Source organism: Ambystoma mexicanum, chromosome 11, assembly GCF_040938575.1.
Source record: "Ambystoma mexicanum isolate Mex_15411 chromosome 11, UKY_AmexF1_1, whole genome shotgun sequence".
Lineage (NCBI taxonomy): Eukaryota > Metazoa > Chordata > Amphibia > Caudata > Ambystomatidae > Ambystoma > Ambystoma mexicanum.
The window spans coordinates 913,119,998-913,132,202 of record NC_090934.1 but is presented as its reverse complement, the minus strand read 5'-3'; the positions used below and the strand labels follow the sequence as shown (position 1 = coordinate 913,132,202).

General features: G+C 44.1%; 1 protein-coding gene across 1 annotated transcript in view; it reads left to right on the top strand.

The window, feature by feature from the left end:
• LOC138503906 (mucin-5B-like) overlaps positions 1-12,205 on the top strand; it is a 447,355-nt gene that overhangs the window by 278,346 nt on the left and 156,804 nt on the right. The window contains exons 23-24 of the mRNA XM_069623991.1: positions 42-278; positions 3,272-3,428. Of these exons, the coding sequence (XP_069480092.1) occupies positions 42-278; positions 3,272-3,428 (394 nt within the window). The remainder of the gene's footprint in view (positions 1-41; positions 279-3,271; positions 3,429-12,205) is intronic.

Below are 12,205 nucleotides of genomic sequence, written 5' to 3'. Positions count from 1 at the left end.
GGTTTTCCTTTCTTAATCCTAAAAATTCCCTTTTCTCCCAGGGCATTGTCTGTGGTCTCTGCGGTAACTTCGACGGCAGTGGTAACAATGACTTCACCACCCTGGGACAGTCCATAGAGTCCAGTGCACAAAACTTTGGCAATAGCTGGAAAGTTACCAAAAGCTGTCCGAACGTGGTGCCATCCAACCCGTGTTCCGGCAACCCATACAGGGAGGTGTGGGCTCAGCGGTACTGCAGCATTATAAAGAGTGACCTCTTCAAATCCTGCCATTTGATGGTGAGTGCCTGGCTTTTATCTTATGTGGCCGAGTTTGTGGTCTGGGCACACTGCTATAGTGTTGGAGGAAATGGTTGTTAACCTTTTAGATATTCCTTGTGTGTATTCAACTATAAACTGGTCAAAGAGAGCCTTTGGGCAGAATCGATCCCCACAGTTCTCAAATTAATTGTTTCAAATTGTTGCTCTCATTTGATGGAACTACACTATATATTAATTGAGGTTTGTCATGATGTTCTTGTTTCATATGCTCTGCAATATGTGCATTGCAACACTTACACACACTCACTGGTATAGTTCACAATCAACAAAAAGAGTGCATTCGTGAATAAATGGTCCTCCTGTTATGAATGTCATGCCTTTTGAGAGTTTATCCGAGACACTTCCAGATCACAGTGATGCCCTGCCTTAGCTGCTGGCTTGTTAGCCCATGCACACCACGGCATTGTCAATCCATAATTCAATGCAGGTCCCTCTGATCACTGATAGAGATACTGGGACTTATTACGAGTTTGGGGGTAGCCATGCCCTTAATAAGGGCATGGCTACCCCTAAACTCGGATCTGGGTCCTGCGAAAGGGGATTTACTGGGTTATTCCGACCTTCGAGGGACCGGTAATCCCCTTTCGCGGGACCCAAACCCGGTATGTCCCCATTCCCATTTGAACCCTCATAGGGCTCAATGGGAATGGGGAGCATGGTAGCAGCGGTGCCGTTCATAATGGTACCATTGCTACCAACCTGGTCTGCTCGCGGGTGCCGCTCTGCACGCCTGGTCTGACCAGGCGTGCAGAGCGGCCCCCGCGAGCAGACTCGTAATGTTGCGGCATGGCAACAATGGCGCCGGTAGCACTACCGGCGCCGTTGTTGCCTTACTGCAACATTCGTAATGAGGCCCACTGTCTCTCTCTGAGAGGGACATAGGCACTGCGAATCAGAGACACATGTTTAAATGACATGTGAGCTTTTTAAACATGTAACATATATTACACATGGGCGTTGAGAGGAAAATGACGCTACCTTTAGGCATTCCATTTCGACTATCATCTCAATGTATATTTAGACATGCAACGTTGGCCCCCGATTCCACACCTTCTTATGATCTGGCTTACAGTAGAAACCTAACGTTTCCTGTAATGCACTGCTCTTCTCTATCCCTGCACACAAAGGAATGGCTATATCAATGGCTCGGGAGAGCATGCATGCAATCAATTACTAGTACGGTCCATTGTCCTCTGTAGGCAAAGCCATTTGGGATGAGACAGTTTCTTCATCATTTCTAAGCAAAAGGGGTGGTTTACCATCATGCATTCCTGTAGCCTAGGTAGATGGCTGTTCCTTGTACTATTGTTTAGGGATTCAACCTGATGTCACAAACAGGGATAATCTACTAAATGTCCCCTGCAAGGAGTTTATAGTTCCCTGGAAATCTTTATCTGGTGTCTTCTCTGCAGCCTGTAGATCCTCCATAAGTTCTTCATAGCTTTGGCTGGGGCTCCGGGCTACTGTCTGAGCTCTGCACGGATCATCATTTTTTTATTTAGCATTTTTAATTCTAGTGAAATCTTGAGGCTTTTCGTTCACTTTAGAAGCATGATGCAGCTTCCACTTTAGACAAGACGGCTACCCATTACCGCTGCATTTCTATGTTAGTGAGCTATGCTTGCATGTTGTTCGTGTTGCATTCAGCTTATTTATTGCTTATGTTATGTACTTCATGTGTTTATGATTGCAAATGTTAATAATCTTCATGCATAAAAGCATACGTGACCTAGTACGTTGTCTTGGTGTTGAGTGCACATGTGCTTCATGTGTAGTGGATGCGTGTGTATGGTTCTATCTTCCCTCTGGTCATTCTCACCATCTTTTAGCTCACATCATGCACATAATTTGCCTCACCTGCTTGGGATATGGGCAGTATGGTTGCCTCAATGAAACACGTTTCTCACCTGGGCGGTATTGGGCCAGGGAAGGAGCACTAGCTGTAGATGACATATTCATCTGTCCCTCAACACTTTAACCACCACACTCTCCTATGACAGACCATTATTTCATCTATCTGGACTTTCAGTATCCCTCCTGATTGGCCCACCAAGTTCCTTTCAACTTGAAGAGTTGGCTTGGTCCTGCCAGGGTGCAACGTCCTTGTTTCTCCACTTAGAAGAGTCCCTACTGTGAGTCGTACCATGCAGCTTAGGCAAAACGGCACCTAACGGAACCCAGCCCATGCTGAAAATGAGGTGTAGTTCTCAGGGTTCCTTCTTTTGCTTTGTACACCCTTCTTATGCCTCATGGATTTCACAGCTCCATGCTCCAATTAGAGTTTGTCAGAGTCTTTCCTCATTATTCTCGGTCTGTCCCTCATTCCTGACAGTGCTGCATTTCCTAGTTTGGAAGCCTCAGCTAGAGTCAGAGGCTCGAGTAGTCATTCGATGGCAGCAGTAATACAGAGAAAGAGGATGTTAATGGATTCTGATTAAAAGAAAATGATTCTGTGTCAGTACATTTTTATCAACCAGTTGTATGTATCTCACTCTCTGTGATGGACCTAGCAACAGCATTGTGTTTTCGAACAGATATACGATAATACAGTCAAGAAGTTGTTGAACTATCTTAAGGCTTTCGTATATTAGGATTGTATGCATTGTTATTGATGCAGAATAATTTAGTGCAGCCTAGGCTCCTAAGTCTGTAAGTGTATGGCACAGGTAGTGAACAGCGCTCTTATAAATCCACTATGTCGAGCATCAACTGGATCTATTTACTTAACAGTTGATCGGAAGAAATGTAGTAAGTGTGCATGTTCTGTTGCTAGTATGCTGTACATGGAAATGAGAAACAATTTGCTGTCAGCATTACGTCAGAGTTCTGTTAGGACTTTACAACACTGTACATGAGAAAGGAGAGAAAACAGTCCGGAAAACCATCTTGAGATATACTTATTAAAAAAGACACGACTTGTGAAACTCAATCTGGAACATGTGCGTTTATAGGTGAATCCGGTGCAGTTCTATGACTCATGTGTTCATGACTCCTGTTCCTGTGACAGCGGCGGAGACTGTGAGTGCTTCTGCACAGCCGTGGCTGCTTATGCTCAGGCCTGCAACCAAGCCGGGGTGTGTGTTGACTGGAGGACCCCAGAAGTGTGTCGTAAGTATCTCTGAAGTTTGTTTTTTACTTACTGTGGTTGATGCCATAGGCCTTTCTTCATGTTAAAGGTTATTCATAGCTGTTCATGCTGGTGGAATGGGGGCACTGAGGCGGCCATCAATACACGCTTCTCTAAGGTTGCCCTCAGGGGTGTATTGCCCTATTAGGACAATGGGATCTATTTTGAGAATTGAGTATCTCTCAGAGACCAGGAATGTGCTGCAGCTGTGAGAGCAAGTCTGATTTGCATATGGTCTTTCCCCTTCTGTAATGACTTGGCAGGATGAAGAATGATGATCCGGATGGTTGCTCAGAGCTATCCTTGTGGTTATCTTTGATTCAAAACCTTCCAGCCATCATCCTTTAATTTTTATTAACCATATGTGTGTCTACCATGTGACTGACTGCACAACTCCTAGCAGAGTTTCAGGAGTACCCTACAGTCAGGAAAACTGATATTCCTAGAGTTTATCGAGTCATTGTATGTAGCAGCCCATTCCAACAGAGTTCATTAAAGTCAGCAAATATTACATGAGGTATGCATGTGTTTTGGGCATTTTCGATCACTTGAAACTTCAGACCTCACAACGCTTGCATCATAAGTGTGAGTCTGCACCCACAATTGAGTTGATGGAGGCCTCAAATTCTTAGTGTTGATGCTGTGTTTGACTTGCTGGTCTTTCATTTGTAGTGTATAGCCTGTTCCACAGTGTTCTTCAAGACACATCAAATCACTTCTCTTGATGACATCATCATATTGGAATAGCATTTTACATAGTTTAAGAACGGAGCATGTTAACATTTTCCACAAAGGAACAGAAAAGCGCGTGTCTGTCGAGGCCATGGGGGATACGTACTTGCAGCTGAAAGATGTAGCCTATGATTACTTTAGCGGGGGCAAACATGTGAAAGTCTGCATGCCCCACAATACACTGCCAGCCCTCACGTGTGACAAACAGTGATCACTCTTCAATCATTAAATAGTATGTTTAAATGTAATTATTCCATATCTCAGGTGATCCTCCTTGATGCTGGGGCCCTACCATTTGGATCCTCACTGACCTCTGGACATGCAGCTGAAGGATCCTGAACATATTGAGCAAATCGGAAGCCGCCTTCCTTACACTTGGAGATTCAGGAACATAATTTTGCCCAACGACAACACATGTACATTAAGATAAAACTAGCCTGCAAAACCCAACCCGAGGCCATAAGGACTCTCAATGGAGGGAATCCCAATGCACTACAAAGAGTGACTTCACATGGCTGGCTACGTTCATGTGATAGAAACCTAAGCATGTGCTAGTGTGTATTATGAAGCACTATTACCAAACTATGCATCAAATTGCATAAACTGCACAGGGTTCCCAGCATACCAATCGCTGCTGCACGTATGCAAATTAAGCGTTTTAGTGACTTTGAAGGTCAGTAGGGACTTTAGGAGCCAACTATGAAATCAGCATGCATAGAAATGCCCTCTCAGTCAGGGTCACCAATATGTACGGTAGGCCCAGAAACCGATCGATAAAAAAAAATAAGGAGTGCACGATTTGCAAGAAAAACAAGTTTTACTACATTCAAATATGGCTATGAGGGTCAGCCAGTTCTGTAGAACTGGAAAACTGAAAACACTCTTGCCACACCCATATCAGTTACAGTTTCTATAGACAGAAATCACTCAACGTGTTACAAATATCAAATACCTGTTGATCTTACACTCCCCATTGACTCGCCCCTATTTGAAAACCTGAAAACGCCCTATACAAGCCAACCCCCTTCCAGATGAGCTAATTGTGTAGTCAGCATAAAATACTCAATATTGATTGGACAACATTATTGATATTATTGTTGCTACAAGGGCCCTTTTCCATTGGCCAGGACAACTTGATGATGTGCATGCCACCGAGATGACCCAATCCTGAAGCAAGTGTGAACAGTGAAGTCAGTACCATGTGGCAACATAATGGGCACAATACTGCTTTCTCATGAGACCAAACAACTTGGTACTCCTCAGCTATTCTCAGATCATGCAGTTGTACATTTGGTAACACCTCATTCAACTTCCCTCTTGAAATATGTTGCTTTCCTAGCACACATCTTCCCATATCTCTCTGGTGAACAAGGTGGCTTTATAAAAAACACAGCCACAGTACTACTTTTGAGGACTAATTTATCTGATTTGTTTACACTATGTAGCCTGTCAGCTGCATTTCCAATGGCCCTACCACTTCTCAATGGGGGCAGTATAACCCCAGCCTGGTTTTGATACCCTGGATAGGCCTTCCTCACACAAACAATGTTCCTTCACTGCCATCACAGTTATCAAATGTTGGGAACGTGGTGTTACCTATCTCCTGCCATCTGGGAATAGCTAAGTCTTGAAACAATAACAAATTTCTGTGTAGCGCATCACCATTCCTCCAAAGGCCTTGACAATGTTGTTACTCGCAGGGGGAAGCAGGAATGAAACTTTATTGAATTAACAGGAAAACAGCTCTGAAAAGAGGCCTACTTTAAAATGGCAGGGCTCTGGCTAAGGTGACGGGTGTCCCATATACTAATAACAATGAATATGTACCCTACTTAATGCTTGCACTATCTGGCCCTACAACCATACACTAAACACCAGCAAAAGCTGGTTCTCATGCAATAGTGACACAATCTAATCCTTTCTACTATAACAAAAACAGAATCTGCTTCATTGATGGTTGCTAGGAAACCTTTTTAGTGGCATAGGCCTAAATGCTAAGTGTAATGGACAGTATATTTTTCTGACCTCATCTCATCATGTGGTGCTTTCTATGATGTATAAAAATTAAGTGCTAAAGGAAATATCAGAAATACTGATACTAAAATGGCCAGCTGCAGATGCTAATAGATTTTATGCAGCCTGAACCTCCTTTCACATTTGGGAGTTGCACCTGCATGCCAACATAGGGGCGATCAAAGCACGAGATACAGGGGAACGGGCTCAGGCTTTATAGTAATATAGTCACTGTAATGTTGACATACTGTGGAGTAAATACCTTGTAGACATGGAACAGCACCAGTAATACAGAATCCTACTGAACAGACTCATGAAGTTCTTACAATCTTTGAGATGTGCCTTGATATTTCTTCAGTTTTGGTCTTGCCCGGTTGATGGCTGATGCCAATCCAGAGGCATGGTACTGTACTATTTTCACATGAATGGTGTGTAATCTTGAGAATGGTTGACAAACGTACCATAAAAGCTCTGGGAAATTACGTGAACAAGAAGTGTGTAGAGCTCCATGTTGACTGCCACAATGGTTTCTCTGTGATGTCTACATGTTAACTGATCGCACCAATGATAAGTTTCCACATGAATCCGTCGACAATATCCCAAAATTATACGTGATACAGTCTTGTTTTGTGTGGAGTTTCACTGCTTTGCAACCAACAAAGTGTGGTGAATAGACTGGCCGCAGAAGGGGCATAATAGCAAATTACTTTCTCTGGAAGTTGTGTCTTTTAGTAGGTTTTCTGACACGCTTATTAACTATACTGTTTTTAATCTAGCACTTGATGACACATGTCTGTAGTCTCAGAAAAGCCGTTTTTATTAAAACTCAACTAAATGTTGCATTGTCCAACTTCCTATGTAATGAAGGCTGAATTACGCACGGTTTTGTGCATTGCATTCTTAAATAGCTGTTAAGCAATTTGTGGAAACCCCAAGACATACATTGTAAGGATCGGGTTTGGGTCAGGTCACATACCTTACTGTATATTGCCTGTAATGGCTAATTTTCTGAAATATACGGTATAAGGCTGGCATGTGTCTATGATTTGGTCCAATCAGGGTATCTCACAGGTTGCTCTCTCTCACAGCGCTCATCATTTCTGAGAAATCCATGCTCACAAGATCCCAAACCACACAATAAATACCCCAGCCTTCTGTCACTTCAATGTGTGTCTGCAGTGATCACTTAGCACCAATTCCTTATTCCAGCTATTGTGATGCATCCCTGTTGCCAAAGCAGCATTCAGGGCTGCAAGCTCCCACATCCAGGATAAAAGCACGGGTATGTGAATGGCTCACCCATATGCCTGATTGACATTCACACTAACCTTTATAAATCATCAAGAAGATCATTCGATAGAACAAGGCCTGAAGATAGGGATTCTGCTGAGCACACGGGCTGAGAATTCTCGTATAACGACTCCTCGTTCTCCATGTCAATCATCTCCCATCACTGGGCACCTGATCACCTGACCCAGGAAGGATCCAGGAAGTTGCCTCTCTTACCGTCCCGGGCGTTTCTACCTTTGGGGGTTGGGAACCCAAAGCTACAAAACAATCACTCTCTCTTAAGCCCATGGTTCTGCCATCAAGCAAGATATGGTACAGTGCATTAATGGATAAGTGTTCAATCTAAAAAGAAACATACAATTTAAAACATGCTTCTCTGATCAATAACACCGTGTATCGTAAAGCAAGCGATGACGACCCACACTGAAACCAAACCACTCTACAATTAAAGACCCCTTGCTGGCTGTAGGGACATCTAATCCAGCTCTGCTGAGCCTGCTATCCCTACTTCCAGAGTGAATCCACCTGAATATGTTTAATCTCCTGAAGCATTGCAGTTGTTGGGGAATTAGACAATAGGAGCGGGTTTATGACGAATTATTGCATGTGAATATGCAGTGTGTGCAACCTATTTAGCGCATATACAAATACTTCAGAAATATATCTGCACTGGTGCCAAAGTGCATGAATATGCGCAAATGTGCAAGTGTACAAATATAAAACTAACCATCACGGATATCTTCCCTAGAGGTATACACCAGGTAAGCCTTGTTAGATTTTACCAGTACCAATTGCGAGTTCAGCCACATTAGTACCCGGCGAAAGTCAAGCAGAATGTAACACACATTCTGATTGGCTCTCGCTGGGTCGTTACCTGGCTGAGAATCCCTCGATTCTCAGCCGCGATTCCAGCTGCTTTGTCCACGGCGGGAGGCCATTACCAATTGCGAGTTAAGCCACATTAGTACGCGGCGAAAGTCAAGCAGAATGTAACACACAATCTGATTGGCTCTCGCTGGGTCGTTACCTTGCCGAGAATCCCTCAATTCTCAGCTGGGATTCCAGCTGCTTTGTCCACGGCAGGGAGGTTGGCAGCCCCTCAGCCAATGAGGAGGCTCGAAGCAGGGCCATCCCCGCTGCGAGCCTCCACACACATGGCTGGAGGCTTCCATCGTCCCCCACCAGGGATTCAGTCACTTTTTAAAAAAAAAAGTCTTTTCCCTCCCGCAGCCGCAGCGTTTCGGGACAGAAAAAAAGCTTTTAGTACCCCGGTCTTGGTCCGGGGTACTAATAGCAATATGCCCAGACTCGGTAATGCCCCCACTGCTCAGGGCATATTGCTTAATTAATTTACTATATCTTAGGCCTTCCCAACACTCGTCTTCAGCCTACAGAATTCTAAGATTGTATGTGATGCTTGGTTCAAACTCGCTTCTCAAACAGTCCTTTAGCATCTTGCCAGGCCACAACATTTGCCATTGTTCTCTCATTGTATTATGTATGCAGGGGACGCATAAAGTGTGCACCTAGCTGGAAAGCAAAGGGGTACTCGATATAGAAGATGCACCCAGAGGGCTACAAGTAGAGGTGGGCTAAATGTCTTGTGGACACTCTGCAGAAAATTGCTGCATGCCGGGCAAAATACACCCACTTTGCCAATTTTGCACCGAGGGGTAAAATTGTGCATTTTAGATATTTTACCACCCCCATTTCTTTCAGAGAAAAAGCCAAATTTCCCCAAAACAACAACATTTGCGTAAAAACTCACTGCAACGGAAAAACAGAAATGGAGGTGAATTTTGCCAGTTTAGTTTTGCTGGTTATAATTTCACCCACCCATACTTACAATCAAAGGTGTTGGGGTAGCAGAAGTGCTGGGATTAATTGGGGAAGCAGAGGCACTCCAGAGGGGTAGACTTTGGGTTCACTGCAGTAATCAGCAATTGGCAAGATGTTATTTGAAGAGTAGAGTCTTCAAGACTTTCCTTAGGTGTAGGATAGAGGAGGTAGCGTCATTCCTCTATTACTAACCTGTTTCAGAGATACGGTGCACAGCAGGAAACTGTTTGTTTCCTTTTTTCTGTCTTGAAGTTCTTTTCATAGGAGGGCAACCTGGCACCATAATGCTTGGTGGTGTGTGCTTTGAATGAGAAGTCAGTCTATGGCAAAGCCGAGACATGTTGTCCTGGGTGAGAGTTGATCTATAAAGTAATCCCACTCATCGCTTTCTTTGAGGAAGGTTTGGCTGGTATATTTGAAGACAATGGCCCTCATCAGGAGGTTGGAGGTAACCATGCCGCTTTTAGCGGCATGGTTGCCTCCTTACCGCAATCCGGGACAGGTTCCTAGAATGAGGAATTACCGGGCCATCGCAACCTTGGCAGACCAAGTAATTCCTATCCGAGGAACCCGGACCCAGTCCATCCCCATTCCCATTCGAGCCCCCCTAGGGCTCAATGGGGATGTAGCTAACAAAGGGCCCGTTAATGACGGGCCCGTTGTTAGTTCTCTGGCCTCCTCGCGGGACCCGGCAAGGACGCCTGGTTTTTCCAGGCGCCCATTACGGGTCCCGTTAGGAGACCTCGTGGTAGGGCGGAATGGGTTTACCGGCACCGGCACCTTTACCGGTGCCGGTAAACCCATTCCGCCAACCTTCTGATGAGGGCCAATCTTCTCTAAAAGTTATCCGTTCGAACACTATTTCTGAATACTCATTTTGAGTTGGACACAGTTGCGTGTTTGGGCTTTTTATTTGGAACATTTTCCATAACTCCTCATGCTGAATCATAGCGATTTTGGAATTCTATGCATTGCCTTTTACAGCATTTTGAGAGCTATAACCTTTAGAATACATTGTACAAATTCACATTCACCGAGTGTGAGATGGCAAACATCCCTGGAGTGTATCAAGGCCAACATCTCAGCATGGTGGGGAAACAGAGTGGGGACGGGGTGCTCAAATGACGTGCTGGAATGTTGGTGGAGATGACAGCCTCACTGCAGAGGTCTCCATTTCCATCTTCTAGAAGAGGATACTCCATTCTATCTATCTACAAATCTTTCTGAGATTCAAACTTTGATGGGATCAATCCTGAACGAACTCAATGCAGATATAATCAAAGTTAACTTGAAGCATACTTTGATAAACCGTCGGTTGTCTGTCTACACTTCACAAATGGTTTTTTCTTAGGTAAGGATGCAACAGATAGCATGACGGTAACAACGTTCTCTTGCGGTGATATCACAGTACTAATGACTGTAGTGCACTATGTCGCAAGGTGCCACAAGCAAACTCTATCTTTTGAGAAATGTAGATTCCATAAATGAAAGTGTTCCCTACATTCAAGCTCATTAAAACTGAAGAGGATCCCGAGATATTGTGTTGCAACATGCTGATGAAACCTCCAGACTGAACAGCAGCTGCAAACTGCTATTATGAAATATGTGAGGAAAGTCAGAGAATGCTCTCTGCCCAGAAGCCCAATGTTTAGAATTGGACAGATCCCTGCTCCCTTGAATACCATGATAGACAATAAAGTATTACAGGGCCTTTGGGTGTTCGATACACATTTTGCTACGGTAATCTCTTAACAAAGCCTGTCATTGTGAAAAGTACATGAAATAAAAATGCATGTATATTTCTATTTTGGTGCCTAGAAATCCAAGTGGAACAGTTGCAAACAATTCATGTGACTGCAGTCTAGGTTTTTAAAAATATACAGAAAGGTCAGAAATAACTGAACAACCCCATTGTTCTGTTCCAAAAGGACACTAGCGAATGCACTGCTGCTCCTTACAACAACAAAAAACGTGTTCTGTTTGTGAATCAATGGGGGTCATTACGAGATTGGTGGTAGTCATGGCGCTATTTGCGCCATGACTGCCACCAACAACGGGTCAATCACCGATGTTGGTCAATGGGGACTTACCGGTCCATTCCGACCTTGGAGGGACCGGTAAATCCCCATTGACCAAACCATTCCCCATTCCCATTTGAGCCCCAAAAGGGCTCAATGGGAATGGGGAGGGTGCAAATAACGGGCTCACGAATGGCAAGCCCATTATGTGCGTCCTGGTCCCCTAACAGGACCCGTAAGGTACGTTTCCCCTACCGCCCGACTCGGAATGAGGACCAATGTCTTTTTCTGTGCTGAGAAACACCCCCTTCCACACCTGAATGTCCCCAAATGTGCATTCAAATGCACCATTTTGATAGGCAAGTACAACTCTCACATGCACACATGTCCTGAACTATGAACAATGTGCTACTTTTTTTTCATGCAAATGAGGCCATGCGCTAATGCATTGCCTCTGTTGCACTGCATAAGAACGCAGGAATCGGGTCCCACATATTTTTCTCAACACAATTGTCTCTTCTGTTCTTTCTAATGTGATGCCAATCACCTGTGAACTTCTACACACTAGTGCAAAGCTGCGTCATACCATTCGGCCAATGGGTGCTTCCCAACAATTCCCAGGGACACACCTGTGTTTAAAACTTGTTTCTCTACCGAAAATCAGTAACTGAAGCAGTCCGCTTTGCAGTGTTTGGCTCTTGCGCTCTTTGACTTCTGAAGTTAAAAAGCTATTTCAAGTCTTAATTAACTGTGCCAACATGTCCCTTCATTTATTTTTGGACGTTGTGTAGAATGGTGTGTAATGATCCCTGAGGTCCTCCAAAGATAGATGCATATTCTGAAGGCAAATCATTGACAATAATGGT